This window comes from Triticum urartu, chromosome 2 (genome assembly GCF_003073215.2).
Source record: "Triticum urartu cultivar G1812 chromosome 2, Tu2.1, whole genome shotgun sequence".
NCBI lineage: Eukaryota > Viridiplantae > Streptophyta > Magnoliopsida > Poales > Poaceae > Triticum > Triticum urartu.
The window spans coordinates 460,924,914-460,942,277 of NC_053023.1; the positions used below are offsets into that span (position 1 = coordinate 460,924,914).

At 47.3% G+C, this 17,364-nt stretch overlaps 3 protein-coding genes and 1 non-coding gene across 4 annotated transcripts; 2 read left to right on the forward strand and 2 right to left on the reverse strand.

The window, feature by feature from the left end:
* Nucleotides 1–497: 497 nt before the first annotated feature.
* LOC125537881 (TORTIFOLIA1-like protein 2) lies at nt 498–5,582 on the forward strand. The gene is made up of 8 exons (XM_048701209.1): nt 498–728; nt 1,343–2,099; nt 2,734–2,928; nt 3,009–3,111; nt 3,254–3,876; nt 4,143–4,841; nt 4,941–5,122; nt 5,231–5,582. The coding sequence occupies exons 2-8, from the start codon at nt 1,473–1,475 to the stop codon at nt 5,289–5,291; spliced, it is 2,490 nt and encodes an 829-aa protein (XP_048557166.1). The 5' UTR covers nt 498–728; nt 1,343–1,472; the 3' UTR covers nt 5,292–5,582.
* Nucleotides 5,583–5,727: 145 nt separating this feature from the next.
* Nucleotides 5,728–9,859, reverse strand: LOC125537882 (protein STRUBBELIG-RECEPTOR FAMILY 5-like). Its single transcript, XM_048701210.1, has 16 exons — nt 9,763–9,859; nt 9,525–9,663; nt 9,305–9,376; nt 9,132–9,197; nt 8,960–9,031; nt 8,793–8,864; nt 8,543–8,614; nt 8,385–8,453; nt 8,069–8,134; nt 7,768–7,988; nt 7,379–7,629; nt 6,833–7,098; nt 6,636–6,756; nt 6,416–6,552; nt 6,183–6,339; nt 5,728–6,080 (listed from the first exon to the last, which is right to left on the reverse strand). The coding sequence occupies exons 1-16, from the start codon at nt 9,857–9,859 to the stop codon at nt 5,946–5,948; spliced, it is 2,013 nt and encodes a 670-aa protein (XP_048557167.1). The 3' UTR covers nt 5,728–5,945.
* A 265-nt stretch (nt 9,860–10,124) lies between these two features.
* On the forward strand, nt 10,125–10,197 carry TRNAE-CUC. The gene has a single exon. It is a non-coding gene; the product is annotated as a tRNA-Glu (tRNA).
* A 289-nt stretch (nt 10,198–10,486) lies between these two features.
* LOC125537885 (organic cation/carnitine transporter 7-like) lies at nt 10,487–14,120 on the reverse strand. The gene is made up of 6 exons (XM_048701211.1): nt 13,981–14,120; nt 13,084–13,352; nt 12,114–12,351; nt 11,411–11,948; nt 11,115–11,317; nt 10,487–11,036 (listed from the first exon to the last, which is right to left on the reverse strand). Exons 2-6 carry the CDS (start codon nt 13,350–13,352, stop codon nt 10,812–10,814), a joined length of 1,473 nt encoding a protein of 490 aa, XP_048557168.1. The 5' UTR covers nt 13,981–14,120; the 3' UTR covers nt 10,487–10,811.
* Between the last annotated feature and the right edge of the window lie 3,244 nt (nt 14,121–17,364).

A 17,364-nucleotide genomic window follows, 5' to 3' on the forward strand; every position in this document is an offset into this window, starting at 1 on the left:
ATATTTCAGAATACAAGCAAATCCCTATTGAGATTTCAAAAAACGAGTGACTCATCAGCAGTAGTCAGCACTCCATTTAACCATTTTTAGTTGGACCGGAGCAGACGTTTATGTAGATTTGAATTGAATGCGCGGTCGGGTCCTACCTAGGCCGGCAAAGCAGGCTGTGCAAGCCGTGTGACCCAGTGGCGTCACTCCGTTCCACTGCTCGCTAGTTTTGGCGTCTTCCTTCCGTTCCACCTACTGTGCTGTGCCTCTTGCACGCGGGCCCCGCCCCCGCCTCCCCGAGGGAGGGAGCGTCGTCTCTCCGGACAGACGCGGTCGCAGCGGCGGGCACGTTCCGTTCCGCACGGAGCCGCCACGTCGTCGTCCGCGAAATTCGAAATCCCGGCCTGCCGCCCCTCCCCCCGCGTCCCTGACCAGTCCAGCGGGTCGTCACTCGTCACCGCAGCACCTGCCTCGGGGCGGCCGCCCTCCTCGCCGAAAAAGAGGGGCGCACGGGAAAGTAAAAGAGGGAAAAAGGTTAAAGAAAGAGGGCACGGCACGCACGCTGCCATTTTCACCGCTCGCTGGCTTGGCTTGGCCTGGCCTGGTTACCTACCGCAGTTCGAATTCAAATCCCCGCTGCTGCTGGTGGAAGCGGAAGGAGAAGGGGCCGGATCGGAGGCTTCTCTCCCCAGGCACAGGCAGGCAGCTCTCGCGGCGGAGACCCACGGGCGGAGCGCGCTGTAAGTGCCGCTCCCTTCCTGCCTCCATCCTCTCCTCGCCAGCGGCCTCTCGCCGCCCTCTGCTGCCGTGCCAGCCAAGCTAAGAGGAAGTTCGAATCCGGAGCGACTCGCGTGCGCCGTGCTCTAGCTGCTCCCTGCGGTTCTGCTCCGAGGCGAGGGAGGGAAAATGACACTGTTCGTGCGCGGCGTCATCTTGTCATCTTCGGGGTAGTCTAGTACTGGGGGGGCTCCGATTTGTGCCCCGATTCGCGGGCTGCCGCGCGTTCAGTTCAGATTCTGACGCGGCGTTGCTGAGATTCGTTCGACCCCTATGGTGGCCTTTTCTAGGGGTTTAGCCGTACGTTTGGGGGTGGGGTGGGCGGGTGCTCTGCTGCTGGTACGCCGCAGCAAGCTCAAGCTCCACATACATGTGCCGGCGATGGATGGTTGGATGATGCATTTGCGATTTCTGTCAGCTCAGTCCGTATCGATTTAGTCTAGTACTCTGTCCGGCTGGTTTCCATTCAGTTGCTCCCTGTTTCAGTTTCAGTTGATTTCTGAATCCCGGTGCACGATTTGTTGTCACTTGTTAAAATTTTGAATCTCACTGTGCTCGATTTCAAATTGCTTTGCAGGGATCAAGCCATGGGTGGCGTTGGAGCTACCACCCCCAGCCCTCAGCCTCAGGGGAAGATGAAGACATCCGCCCCCTTCTGCACCCGCCACTGAGACCGACCCCCGCCAGTTCGTCGCCCCGCCGCCGAAATGAAGTCCAGCACGGCCGCCCCGTCCAAGGGCAAGGCGGCGTTCGAGCTCAAGCACAGGCTGCTCCAGGCCCTCAACAAGATCGCCGACAGGGACACCTACCAGATCGGCCTCAGCGAGCTCCACGCCACCGTCGACGCCCTCGCCCCGGACATGGTCGGCCCCTTCCTCTCCTGCGTCATCGACACCGACGCGGACCAGAAGAGCGCGGTGCGCAAGGAGTGCGTCAAGGCCATCGGCGCGCTGGCGCGGTCGCACGGGGCCCTGCTGGCGCCGCACATGCCCAAGCTGGTCGCCAGCGTCGTCCGCCGCCTCAAGGACGCCGACTCCGTCGTCCGGGACGCGTGCGTCGACACCTGCGGCACCCTCTCGGCGTGCGCCAGGGAGTTCGGGGACGGCGGCGCCGCGCTGGTCGCGCTGGTGCGGCCGCTGTTCGAGTCGCTGGGCGAGCAGAACAGGTATGTCCAGGCCGGGGCCGCGCTCTGCCTGGCCAAGGTCATCGATGAGAGCAGCTACTTCCCTGGCCCTGTTCTGCCGCAGATGCTTGTCCGTGTTGTTAAGATCCTCAAGAACCCGCATTTCATGGCCAAGCCCGCCGTGATCGAGCTGCTCAGAAGCATTGTTCAGGTCCCTCTCCTGCTCTCCTATATCAATACTTGCATTGTAATTGAACCCCTTCATGCACTAGCACTCTAGCAGCACTACTGCATATATGTTCTCTCTATTTTGGCATGATTACCTTGCTTGTTTAGCTGAGATGAGGGCTTTGCTTTTATCATCTTTAGTTTCTTAGTATGTATTTAGCCATTCTGGTCCATCATTTTTATCAGAACATGGTCTAGGTAGTTGAACGATTTTGTAGTCATGGCATGCATCATTAATTGCCATAAATTAGTACTGGTGATTAGTAGTAGTATCATGGGAAGGAAGCATGCTGCATTGTAATAACAGGGTAGCTGTTGTTTAATGGCTGCTCAGCAGTTTGTAATAACAGAGCACCTGTGATATAATGGCTGCTCAGCAGCTTGTCACACAAAATACATCTAGCTTGCCTTTTAAAGTCGGGTGTCGCTGCTGCTTGTTCACTCCGAGTATGCTTCACACTGCTAGTATGCTTGGCATCTATTTCTGCTGGAAATTCAGACAATATATATTTTCTAGAAGCAGAGTGATTATCTATTTATCTTCATCTTCAATTTTATGTTGTAAGTTGTAACTTGAGATTGACCTTAGCATTCTGTTGATGTTCTAATTTTTGTAGGCTGAAGGTGCTTCTACAGAGCAGGCTTTATCATCAGCACTAACAAGTATTATGGATTCCCTGAAGAGTAGTGACTGGACTACAAGGAAAGCAGCTTCTCTAGCTCTTTCAAGTATTGCTGTCAGCTCTGGATATTTGGTTGCGTCTTTCAGAACTTCCTGCCTTCGATCCCTTGAACGCTGTAAATTTGACAAGGTAGGTACACACATCGTGAAATTGATGCAGTGACATTTTTTTTGCATATGCTATAGTAATGTTTGTGCTTCCTATGATAGGTAAAACCGGTGCGTGATGCTATTACCCATGCCATACAGTTGTGGAAAGCTATTCCAGGGTCTGAGACTCCTGAACCATCAGAAGCTGGATCATCCACAAAAGGTATATATTCCTTTAATAATAACTCACTGTTTGTCTAATGTGCAGGAAAGCAGATGCAATACTTTGTTTTGAAGCATTAACTCAACTAACATAATTAGATTTGTTTCTATTATGTGTACTGAAATCTTCTCTTCCCTGGCAGAAAACTTTTTTGGCGACCATAATGATGCCAGAAGTGTACATGATGGTGGATCAAGAGCGACTTCTTTTAGGAGAGTTGAGCCTACACCTTCAGCATCTGTTGTCAGTGGCAGTTCTATCACTTCGGTAAAGAAGAGATCCCCATTGTCTGTCAACAAGATACCTCAAAACAATGCCTCAAATCAGCAGCATTTGAAGTCAAGTGACTGGCATGTGGAAATATCAGTCCCTAAGCAGAATACAGTGCCAGATCTAGTGAAAAAGGGATATGGCAGCAACCGCATGTTGAAATATGCAAAAGGAAGTCCTTATGGAATTGTAGATGAAGACATCAAGTCTGACTATGACCCTATGGATGATAAACAAGAATGCTCCTCTTTATCAGAAGTAGCCAGCAGGAGCTATGAGACGAAGCATGTCACCTCTGCTCTGGAAGTCACTGAAGATGTCACTGAGCTTTGCCCTAGGGCCCGAGAGACCAAGAGCATAGACTCCACTGTTACAGATGTCACTTCACATGGCACACATACTTGTTGTCTGAGTGCGACAAAAGAACTAGCCCTTATTAGGAAGCAACTACAAGAGATGGAAAGGAAGCAAGCAAATCTTTTTGATCTTTTGCAGGTGAGTCATCTTGTTGAATTAACTCCTTTCTATACTTGCCCAATTTACACAATGTTTATCTATGTGATCTGATAGCATTATCTATGATTTATAGAAAAATAATGCATATTCTTCACATGGAAAAAATGCTGTGCTGTATACAAATACTTATGAACAAACCACGTATGTAAAGATGTACTGCAAAGAATTGCCTTCCCAAGCACCTTTTTTGTACTAACTACTGTGGAGCAAAAGCGCACTCACTTTTTTTCACCTGTTTCTTGTAGGAGTTCATGTCGAATTCTGTGGAGAACATGTCAGTGCTGAACTCAAAAGTACACAATTTGGAGTATGCTGTAGACAAAACTGTGTATACAATTACTCAGAGTGAAAGCCGCTATCAACTTCCTGGCTCCAAGGGTTTTAAGAACCAGAGTGTCTCTTCTTCACCCAGGCTTTCTAATTCAACACCTAGATCATCCGTTGATGCCAACTTTAGGCCACCAACAATTCCTCATTTGAAACAAGAGAAGAAGTGGGCTCACGATCTACCATCTAAGGGCATGAGCACTTGTGTAAAAGAGGGTCATGAATTTCTGAAGGCCCATGCTCGTAACAGAGTTATGAAGCCTGGGGCTGGGAGCTCAGAGGAAAGTTACATTCCAAGTTTAGTGAGGGGTCGAGCATCTGGGGTCAAGGGGACCTTCCCGGTTCCATTTACGAGTCCATGTGATCAGTCTGATCTGCAAAATGCATTGTGTGCTTCTAATCAGGCTGGCGAGTTTCGCGGTGCTGACGGCATGGAGCCTGCATATGCTGAAGCCCTTAGCTATGGTGATTCTGATGATCTGATTGACCTGATGGACAGAACTGGGCCTGTTCTTGACAAGCTGTCGCGTGAAACGGCAAATGAACTTTTAAGGGTTATTGCTGGCCAGTTCCTTGGCACAAAGTTATTTGACTTGGCCCTACCTTGGATTCAGCAGGTAAGCTAAGTACTAGTAGCAATCTGTTTATACCTGCAATCATCTCCATGTCTGAAGAACTACAGTTGTGCATTTGCTGATTTGTGTGTGTCCGCCCAGGTGGTGGATCTAAGCACGGTTTACAAGCCGAGCCAAGTCTTTGTGTCCGCGAGAGCACAGAGGGAGTTCCTTGCTGCACTGGAGGAAGCAGCAACCAGCGGATCCACAGAACCAGCCGTCAGAATCGCCATCGTGCAGCTTGCATTTAAACTGACCAAGGCTTGTGAGGCCGCCCCATGCAGGTAATCCACATCGTCCATGGACAGTGACTAGCAAGTGCTCCACCAGTTTCTGCCACCCAATTTTGGTTTCCTGTTTTACTGATGGATGCATCCATTCTGCTGTTGCAGGAAAATCTCAACCAGAGTATCCAGGGGAAGCGAATCCGTCGTCATGGCCACCGTGATGTGAAGTACTTCTTCCTTGTGATGTGACCCTAATGTGTGTCGAGGCATCAAACAATGTCCTTGCAGTGGTGTTCTAGTGAGATTGTTTTCTTTTCTTGTCGCGACGATGTATACTAGGTCTCGATTACCGTATGCAAGTCAGTAGTAGTGGTTTGCTAGCTAATCATATGTGTACTAGGTCTCAGAAGAGGTGGTGGTTGTTGTAGCCTTTTTCGTTTTCTTTTCTCGAACACTCGTCGTAGTGCGTGTCATTGTGTATTAGAAGAAGAATGCCGAGATGGCGCTTGCTGTGTTAGCCTTGTGTGGTGTTTGCTCTCTTGCGAGAGGTGATCAACGAGCTTGTGAGTTTATGTTGTGATCAAAATGTCAGTGCTGATGATCTTTGATGTTACTACCTACTTATGCTTGCCCAAAAGCTTTCTTTTCAGTGAAGTATCAGACTTGCTTACATGCGCTCTCTTTACATGGGTAAACACACGGGGAAAGAAGAACTCAGTGCAGTTACATGTTCACTACATTTTCAAACATGACACATTTCACTACAGTAGAAAAATGTAGCACCCACACTCACATACACTCACTTTTTACATTGTCTAGCTTAACCAGTGTTGCTTACCCTCATATGCTGTTCTAGTAAGTATATTCAGATGGACGGGCATCACCAATCCGAGATGTCGCTGCGCATTGACGCGCTGTAGAGGCCGCCGCCCCTCCTGCTGCTGGCGCTGCGCTGGACGCAGCCGGTGAGCTCCTGTGACACCTCTGACATGGGCGGCCGCAACCGTGGGTCAGACTGCAGGCATTTTGCAGCCACCAACAAAGAGCAGTTTTCAGATTTAATTTTACATGCGAGAATTGATCAGTTTTTCTGAGGATTTCAGTGAGAGCGCTGAACCTGGACGCAGCGGGTGATCACGTCGGCGAAGCGGGACAGCGCCTTGGGCGGGTACAGGCCGCGCAGGGCCGGGTCTGCCACCGATCCCAGGGCATCGCTGTCGTGGAGCTGCGGCGTCACAAACTTGACCAAGGACTGCTCATTTATCGGCTTTGAGCTGGGGATCAGACAACAGCTCACATATTACCATTTCAGTTCACAGGAATTTTGCAGGAAACAACTGCTTGCTTTACCTATCGTAGGACTTCCGGCCGGTTAATAGCTCGAGCATGACCACACCAAAACTGTACACGTCGCTCTTCATCGTGTAAGCCGATGGCCTTGTGCACTCCGGGGGACTGTACCCTGGCCCCAAGCTCTCGTTTGGATCCTGCAGAGAATTTCCATGTCAGAAGATTGCCCTCATTCTACGAGCAAGTGAAAATCGTTATCTCATGGCGCAAACAAGCAAACCTCGTAGAAGAATGCGAGGCCGCAGTCGGAGAGGTGAGGGTTGAGGTCGGCGTCGAGCAAGACATTGGATGACTTTATGTTCTTGTGGATGATCGGAGGCGAGCAGATCTCATGCAGGTACCTAAACAGAAACAAAACCTTTAGCATCCTAATTATCTTATGAACTCACTATGCTTCAGTGTTGCTTGTCAACTTACTCCAGAGCCTGAGCTGTACCGAGAGCGATCCGAACGCGGGTATCCCAGGTGAGAGGCTTGCTGTAATCGTCTGACAAATGCAGGAACTCATGGAGGGACCCGTTCATATGGTGCTCATACACCATGATGTAGTGCCCGGGCTCCGCGCAGTAGCCCACAATCTCACAGATGCTCGGTTGGCGCAGCCTGGAAATGCAGGTGACAAGCTCCACAAAGTCGCTTCTCTCTGAGAAGCTCAGCGGGTCAAACTTCTTGATAGCCAGCACCTGAAAAATCATCACGGTAAACAATAAGCTTCGATTACGGGACATGGTCATCATGTTCAGGCCTCTTGACTCTCCAAGCATTTTTCGTCAGGCCACTTGACAGAAATAAACTGCCAAAAACATTCAGTTCAACAGCATTTTGCTGCAACATGTTTTATATGCATATCTGACACCATTTTGTAGATGAAACTATAAGTTCTAGGCAACGTTGACTTCTCGAGATGATATTGTGGGATAGTTTATTTTTCTCTGAATTTGGAGGGAAATCATGAGGACCTACCTGTCCGTTGGCATATTTTGCCTTGTAAACCCGGCCGACCGTTCCCTGGCCTATTATCCTGCTACCGTGCCAGTTGCCAGTGGCCGCTTGTAGCTCTGACGATGAGTAGGTCAGCAGGCTGATCGGTTCCAAGATCCGCCTAGAATTGTTTAGCATGATCTGAAACTTATTGTCGTTCATCGTCTTGTAAGGCACAGAAGGCAGTGTTACACTGTCAATCGACGTCGATTTTTCCAGCGGCTTCATGCTGACTATTGAAGAATGGCCTGCAAAAGGGAAGACAAGAACCCTTATTATCCCAAGCCAAAATGTAGAAGTACCTGCAAACACTAGTGTTTGCATCAGTAAACGTGCTCTTGTCGAAAGGAACGTAAATTGTCGGTTCTGACCTGACTCGTCCATGTAGTAATGAGACGAGATGGGAGAGGATCGCTTCATCTGCAACACTGACAAGAGAATAACAGCTGCAAGGAGCACAGCTATGATCATTGCTCCGATAAAGAAACCGTTGATCCCGACGTCACTCTCTTCGCTCGATGAGGCTCCCGCCGAAGACCCCTTCTCCATCCCAGGAGGAGCCGACCCGGATGACCACTGGTTCCCACCAGTCCTTGAGAATGTAGTTAGCACTGTCAGAACTGATGAAATTGTAGTGCAAAAGGAGCAATGTTGGGTGCAGGTACCACTTACTTGAGGCTGTCGATTTTTTTCAGTTTACTTGGAATCCACCCGGTGAACTTGTTGTTCTGCAGATTCCTTGAGCACAAAGGGAGGAAAACCGTTCTAGCTTAGTTCTGAATCATCACACTCATGCAAATATATGGATTTGAATCAGTACCTTTTCAAGTAAAGTAAGCAAAATTAAGAATTATTTTTACATGCATTTATATTAACAACACTGCTTCTTTTGCATTTCCATGTTGAAGTAATTAACCAGAAGCATACACTTTTAACCATGGCGATAAAATTGGTTTGAGGTGGCAGTATTTACTCGGGGTATACTTACAGATCCTCCAGAGAAGAAAGTTTGGCCAGAACGTCGACATGGCCAGTGAACTGGTTGCTCTCCAAGTTCCTGGATATATATTTTGAAAAGATTGACAGTCATTTGTTGATCCAAAGGAGAAATAGCCAACGAAGTTCCTAAAAATCCAGTTGCCTTACAGTGTCTTGAGGCCTGTCAGGTGCTGGAAACTCTGGGGCAGGTTACCGGAGAGGCGGTTGTCAGAGAGATCCCTGATGACACAAATAGAATTGCTTACTGTAAGAAGAAAATTAATGAGCTCTGGTCAAATCAAGCATCACAGGCTAAATCTCTGTTACCGCGACATTACCAACAAACTAGTAGAGTTGTGGTAAATTTATCAAGGGGTTAATACTACAATGAACACTGAATTTGGTATGCATAACTTACATTGTCGAGAGCTTTGGAAGTTGCGTGAACATGTCCGTCAACTGCCCGCTTAAGTGATTGCTTCCGACGTTTCTGCGGTCCATTGAAAAGGCAGTTTGGTGACCGATCCATTCAGGAAAAACAATCATCATCGGAAAAAAAGACGGCAGCATGAAATAGGTTCTTACAGTGTCTCTAGATCAGACATCTGAGATACCGAATAGGGAATCCCGCCGGTAAACGCATTCCCTTGCAGGTTTCTGTATCACAACATATCATAAAACACACTGGTTTAACTACTGGGATTACCCGTGCCAACAGCAACTATGGAAGGAAAAAAGCCCAGGAAAATGAACTTACAGCTGAACCAGGTTGGGTGGGAGCGAGTAGGGGATCTCGCCGCTGAGCTTGTTGTCGCTCACATCGCTGTGCTACGCAAAAGAAGGGAAAGCTGAACTAAGTTGCGCAACCAACGGCGGCGGCGGTCGATGAACCGGAGAGAAGATTTGGGTTCACAGTTGGGCATGACTCACAATTTGGTTACTGATTTGAGGCTGGACAGCTGGAAGCCGAGGTTGCCGGTGAGGTCGAGCCCCGACAGGTCACTGCTCCATGCAGAGCGATCAAGCCACAAAACAAAGCTGTTAAACATTCTGTGTGAGGAAGAAGGGGATGGATGACAAAGGAAGCTTGAGATTTCACGATGGTCTTGAGCAGGAAATTTCCTGATCCCCTTTGTTTGGCGGTTATTACATTTTGGTGACGGAATTGTCGCTGCAGTCGACCCCTCTCCAGCCGTCGTCGTCGTCGCAGGGGTCGCCGCCGTCGGCCTTCCAGTTGTCCAGCTTGGACGGCTTGTGCATGCTGGTGAAGAGCACGTTCAGCGCCTCCACTGGTGAAACATGGCGGTAAAACGCACAAAATGTTCTTCAGCATTGTAATGTTCACAAGGCAGGAAACGGGAGAGAAATTCCCGGTCTCTCTCGCTCACCGTCGGCCCGGTCGGTCTTGGCCACCGCGACGGCGACCACCGCGGAGAGGAGGAGGAGGAGGAGGAGGGCGGCGAACGGCCGCCGTGGACGGGCCATGGCGGGTGGGCAGAGGACCGGGCCTGTCAGGGGGGAGCATGCAGGAGGAGGTCACCTCTCCTCCTCTCGCTCATGGGCATGTGGATGTGGGTTTCTAAAATTGGGAGGGAGGCGGGAGGAGGGTGGGGAAGATGGCGCCGGCCGGGCGGCGAGAGTGGCGGGAAGCCCCTCGTTTTGAAGGTCCCATCTCTCTCCCATGGGGCGTCTCACCTGACCTGTATGGTCCAATTGATACAAGAGCTAACCCAGATCAGTGTCAACAAGCTCCGTCGTAGTCTAGGTGGTTAGGATACTCGGCTCTCACCCGAGAGACCCGGGTTCAAGTCCCGGCGACGGAATTTTTAATATTTTTTCCTTCTCATTTTAGCTACTGTAGAAATGCAACATTTTTAGCCATGTTAGTAATCTTTCTTTCCTACATTTTAATCATGCTAACAAGTTTTTTTTTTTTGCAAAGCAGGGAAATACGTCAAATGGTAGGAGTCAGAGAGCATATTGTGTGCACAAATTAAACTAAGGAAAAAAAATTATAATGGAGGAATACAATGATTGATGGACCAAAATGCAGAAACTAATTTCTCTGCTAGATGAAGCAGGTGGGTTTGGATAAAATCAAATGCAGGCGCAGGCAAAACGGAAATTACATATCATCAGCATTGTATCTCCCCCTCGAAGAAGTCATAATATCATTGTACATAGTTATCATCTACTGAAAACCAGGGTAATTCAACAATAACATCCAGAAACCCGAAATCACCTTTACTCCTTCCCTTTCTATTCTCTATATATGTATATGCTCTTGCAGAGGGAAACAATGGCCTAAAAAAAGGAAAGAAACTGAACGGCTTCCGTCCCTGGCGCCAGCTCTGTAGTACCCTGTGTATCTGGAGAGTCAAATGCTCACAGCAGCACCTGCTGCAGCAGCAGCAATGTCATTGTCAGGTATCCCGCCCTATGCCGCGATGTGGTCGCTCAGCTTCCGCCCGCTCGTCTCCAGGGGGAAGTAGGACACGGCCACGGCCGACACGAGCATCACCGTGATGAACACCGCGATGGCCGCGGTCTGGTGGCACGCGTGCACCAGGCCGACGGCCACAAGCGGGCACAGGATCCCGCCGAAGCGGGCGATGGAGCTCGCGAACCCCACACCTGTCGCCCTCACGGCAGTTGGGTATATCTGCAAGAGGCGACGGTGTGAGACGTTTCACAAAAGAGATTTAGCAGAATACAGGGTGCTGCTATGGCATGGACAAACCTCAGGGGCGTAGATGTGCAGGACGATGAAGCTGGCGGAGATGCAGATGCGCGCTCCGAACAGGAAGACGGTTGTCAGGGATTCCGTCTGAGCAAACATGAGAGGAGCTATGCACAGGCAACTGACGTAAAGCATCAAGGACATCGAGAGCTTGCGTCCGAACTTGTCCACGATGGCGGCTGACAGAATAAGGCCAGGAACCTCTGCGTCGATCAACATGCCGTGAATGAGAAGTATACTCTAGGGAAGGATAGGTCAAAGGAAAAATGATTGGCCATAGGAGAAAGCATATATACCTCCAAAGCTAGTGATGAATACATTCCTGTAGAGATTAACATCAGTTGAGTGGGTTGTTTCAACTGTTACTGCTCCTTCTGAGCCACAGATCATATTTCCATGACTCAGCTCTGAGGTTAGCAGAACAAGACCGTAGTACAAGAAGGCGAGACCGAGGAATACAGTCCAAAGAAGAAGAGTCGATCTAATTAGATTTGGGGACAAAAGCCTTAAGATGGCATTCAGGCCCCCAATCCCAGGTTTGCTGGCGTGATCGACAGAGTTGGTTTTCCTAGCTGAAACCAACTGTGCAGATTCTGCAGAATCTGCCATCTCGTGGAGCTCCACTCGATTGCCAGCACTAAGCCGTCCAGAAGGGAGAGCTACACGGTTTACTCGTGCCATTGTTTCCATAACATGCACTGCATCAGCTATTCTGCCCTTCATGCATAGGTATCTTGGTGACTCGAGTGTCAATGGGTAGAAGAGTAGTAGGGCAAATGATGGCAATGATGAGAGCGCTAGCAGCCACCTCCAGCCAAAAGCTGGCATCACAGCCTGCAAATTAAGCGGATTAGTGCCTGCAAATTGCCGTGTCTGTTTTTTAAATAGTACAGTTACAAATTAGAGTGAATGTTCGTGTGGTTTGATCTATTGTGCCAACAAGAATTCACCAGATCACTCAGACAATGGTATTACTTTTGCAAAAATGCAGGAACTTACCCAAGCAAGCGAAGCTTCCAGTATTGTGCCAATGGTCCAAAATGCTGAGAAGATGACCATCCAAGTTCCTCGGTTAGGAGCAGGGACAAACTCTAGAAACCAAGAAGATAGAACTGGTCCACCACCCAGTCCAACACCAACAAAAAATCTTAGTACAATCAAAGATGAATAGTTTGGCGCGAAGGCACTGAGAAGACCTGCCCCACCGGTTACAAGGGCTGTGAAGTTGAACCCAACCCTGGAGAAGTACGAAGTAGCAACAATGAGGAAGAATATACTTACAGCATGCAAAATATGAACTACAGACAAAAATAGATATCCTAAAAATGTATTTATTTGCCTCTCCCAGAAGACATCCTAATTAGTTAAACTTAGCTAGTCTGGTATGCAGATTCAACGTAACCAGTCTGGTATGAAGATTCCCAACCTACATCCCATATGTAGCAACCTCTTGGCTCTCAACTTGAGAGTTATCCTATCGTGCCGGCAAGCTCTACCATAGACAGGGATTATATTAGCCTGCCTCTCCTGGAAGACATCCTAATTAGCCTGCCCCTCCTGGAAGACATCCTAATTAGTTACACTTAGCTAGTCTGGTATGCAGATTCAACGTAACTAGTCTGGTATGGAGATTCCCAACCTACATCCCATATATAGCAACCTCTTGGCTCTCAACTTGAGAGTTATCCTATCGTGCCGGCAAGCTCTACCATAGACAGGGATTATATCAGCCTGCCTTTCCTGGAAGACATCTTAATTAGTCAAACTCAACTAAACTAGACTAAAGTTATCAAGTGAAAGAATATATTTTTATGCCCATAGTATTAATTAAGAATCATTCCAAAACATTACTTGGCTCAATTGTGTATGCCTAGCTAAATTCCACAGCATAAATTCCGCTGTTAGGGTAGATGTATTTGAAAGACAAATTTCCAATAAATAAACAATGGAAAAGCAGGAAAGGACCTACCTTCTCCCGTAGTTGTCCGAAACTAAGCCCCAACAGTATGCTCCTACGAGCATCCCTAAAAATACAACACTTGTGATGAAACTCTCTTCCTGTGCAGAAAGGCCCCATTCAGCGTGAACCGACTGCCCAACAAACGACAGAAGCATCATTTCCATCGCCTCTGAGATCTTGGCCATCCCGGAATAGGCAAGCACGAACGCTTGGAACTTTCCGAACCCCATGGACACCAGCGCCTCATCGACAGTATAAGTTGACACACCGTCCTCCATCTGAAAAATAAACAAACAGACATGATACATGGATTAATCGGTTTCATGTTTGCTATCATACTGCATTGGCAGAGAAGTTTCTTTTTCCATTAAGGCGGCATCAGAAGTAAAATGGGATTCGTGCAGTCTGGGATCCTCCATCATCAGAAGTAAAAATAAGCTCAAGGACCATATTTCTCTGATTTGATAATCCAAAAGACAGCAAATTCCAGACAGTACCAACCAGCACTCTACTCTCTGGGATTCATGCTGTCAGAGTGTAGACAGCCCCCTTGCTCAACACAGAAATAGACCTAAAGTTGTACGTACTACTACCAAAGGAATACAATGGCTGACAAACTAACCCAACGATTTTCAGTTAGATTGCCAAACAGTCAACAGCTAACAGAAAGATAACCAGACCACCGGATCAGATTTATAAATCTAGGCAACCTAGGTCACACGTCCGGGCGACGGATCCTCGGCTGAACAAGTCACGCATTCAGGCCGGACTGCTCGCTGGGGCCGGCAGCGCGTCGCCGGACGGGAGCCGGCTCAAATCGAGCGTGTTACAAGGACGGAGCGCGGCGGCTGGGGCGGAGAGAGTGGGAGACGGGGAGGGGCGGAGGGAGCTCGTTGGGGAGAGTACCTCGTCGGGGTAGGTAGGAGGGGGGCCGGCGCCGGCGGCCTCCAAGTCGCCGGGAACGGACGCGACGACCGGGTCGGGTGTGGGCGGCTCGTTTTTTTTCCTTTTTTTTTCTGATGACGACGAAAATGGAAAGAAAACGTCCGTTTTACGCCTAAGTAGCGGTTACCATGAGTGTGCTTTACGCCTAAGGATATTGTACCCAAAAGGACTAAAAAATATCAATTTATTTCATTAGAGAAAACTCTATGCCTCTATTTAATTTGCTAAAAGTTCTGATCTAGTAATATTCATCAAGGAGTAACAAAAATTACATCCATCATAGTACACCGTCACCTAGCAACGACTAAAAGCATTGCAGCGAGCCGAAGGCGCATCGTCGTCATCACACTCCCTCACCGGTGTAGGGAAAATAATGTTGTAGTAGACAGTTGGGAAGTCCTTGTGCTAAGACCCCAAACGACTAGCGTACCAAAACAACAGCGGTCGCTGATGAAGAGAAGCTTAGATAGAAATGATCTAAATTGTAGACAAGCGAACGCACACGAACAAAGGCCAGATCCACTGAAGACAAACACCGATCGAATTTCATGAGTTCTGTGTGAGATACACCGCCACACACGCCTCCGACTACGCGAGACACGCCTACAAGACGGGGGCTAGGCGGGGAGAACCTTATTCCATTTTCAGGGAGTCGCCGCCGCCTCACCTTCCTAAACAGGACACAAACCCTAAACAGACTAAAAATACCTAAAAACTAAGCATGAGCTCTGCAGGCAAGGCTGAGATCCATCCATGTGTCGGTGTCAAAATCGTCAGACCTCAGGGTAGGAGGTAGCAGGAACAAGGGAGACGATGTTTACCCAGGTTCAGACCCTCTTGGTGGAGGTGTAATATCGTTCATAATTTCTTTATATAAGGAATAAGGAATTGCACTCACACTAGCACCCACATCACATAAGCCATGATAACAATGATCTCCAATTTTAACAGAAACAATAGGCATGCCAACCACAACTCTATGTTTATCTTTAGTATCAGGTTTAGCAATCCTAGCAGCTTCATCACAGAAATAAATAACATGCCCTTCAATATGATCGACCAAGAGATCTTTAACCATAGCAATACTAGATTCAACTTTAATTTGTTCAGGGGGTGTAGGTGTTCTAGTATAACTCTTACGAACCACAGTTGAAACTTTAGCATGATCCTTTATTCTAATAGAAAAAGGTGGGTTCTCAATATAAGCAGTAGGAACAATATGATCAACATTACAAGTAATAGTTTCTTCTTCAACTTTAATAGGTTCTACTACTTTAACTTCAATGGGAGGATGGTACTTAAACCACTTCTCCTTAGGGAGATCAACACGAGTAGCAAATGATTCACAGAAAGAAGCTACTATCTCAGAGTCAAGTCCATATTTAGTACTAAATTCACGAAAAACATCGGTATCTCATACGTCTCCAACGTATCTATAATTTTTAATTGTTTTCCATGCTATTATATTATCTGTTTTGGATGTTTTATATGCATTATTATGCAATTTTGTATGATTTTTTGGGACTAACCTATTAACCTAGCTAGAGCCCAGTGCCAGTTCCTGTTTTTTTGTTTTAGAGTTTCGCAGAAAAGGAATACCGATCGGAGTCCAAACAGAATAAGAACTTTCACGATAATTTTTCTTGGACCAGAAGACATCCAGAGGACTTGGAGTACACGTCAGGGAAGCCACGAGGCACCCACAAGGACGGAGGGCGCGCCCCCACCCTTGTGGGACCCTCATGACTCCACCGACCTATTTCTTCCGCATATATATTCTCAAATGTTTCAAAACCTACCAGGAGAGCCACGAAAACACTTTCCACCGACGCAACCTTCTGTAACAGTGAGATCCCATCTAGGGCCTTTTCCAACGTCCTGCCGGAGGGGGATTCGATCACGGAGGGCTTCTACATCAACACCATTGCCTCTCCGATGAAGCGTGAGTAGTTTACCTCAGACCTGCGGGTCCATAGCTAGTAGCTAGATGGCTTCTTCTCTCTCTTTGATTCTCAATACCATGTTCTTCTCGATGTTCTTGGAGATCTATTCGATGTAATACCTTTTTGCGGTGTGTTTGCCAAGATCCGATAGAATTGTGGATTTATGACCAGCTTATATATGAATATTATTTGATTCTCCTTTGAATTCTTATATGCATGATTTGATATCTTTGCAAGTCTCTTCGAACTATCGATTTGGTTTGGCCAACTAGATTGGTTTTTCTTGCAATGGGAGAAGTGCTTAGCTTTGGGTTCAATCTTGCGGTGCTCGATCCTAGTGATAGAAGGGGAACCGACACGTATTGTATTGTTGCCATCGAAGATAGCAAGATGGGGTTTTCATCATATTGCTTGAGTTTATCCCGCTACATCATGTCATCTTACTTAAAACGTTACTCTGTTCTTATGAACTTCATACTCTAGATGCAAGTAGGAGTCGGTCGATGTGTGGAGTAATAGTAGTAGATGCAGGCAGGAGTCGGTCTACTTGACATGGAAGTGATGCCTATATTCATGATCATTGCCTTAGATATCGTCATAACTTTGCGCTTTTCTATCAATTGCTCAGCAGTAATTTGTTCACCCACCATAATATTTTCTATCTTGAGAGAAGCCTCTAGTGAAACCTATGGCCCCCGGGTCTATTTTCCATCATATAAGTTTTCAATCTACAATTTTAGTTTCCTATTTCTTTTGCAATTTTTTACTTCCCGGTCTATAAACCAAAAATATTACTATACCGTTTATCCATGTCTATCAGATCTCACTTTGCAAATAACCGTGAAGGGATTGTCAACCCCTTTATCGCGTTGGGTGCAAGCTGGTGTTTGTTTGTGCAGTTATTCGGTGACTTTGTTCGTTGTCTCCTACTGGATTGATACCTTGGTTCTCAAAACTGAGGGAAATACTTACTCTACTTTGCTGCATCACCCTTTCCTCTTCAAGAGAAAAACCAATGCAAGCTCAAGAAGTAGCAGTATCCATAAAAGATTTAACACAATCAAACCTAAGATTTATACCTGATTCCTACCTTCATCGAGTTCCCAATCTTCAAGGTTGCATTTAATTCTTTCCAATAAATCCCATTTGAATTCAATATCCTTCTTCATAAAAGAACCAGTACAAGAAGTATCGAGCATGGATCGATCATTATGAGAAAGCCGAGCATAAAAGTTCCGAATAATAATTTCTCTTGAGAGCTAATGATTGGGGCATGAATATAACATTGAATTAAGCCTCCCCCAAGCTTGAGCGATACTTTCACCTCCACGAGGCCAAAAATTATATATATAATTCCGATCACGATGAACCAGATGCATAGGATAAAACTTCTGATGAAATT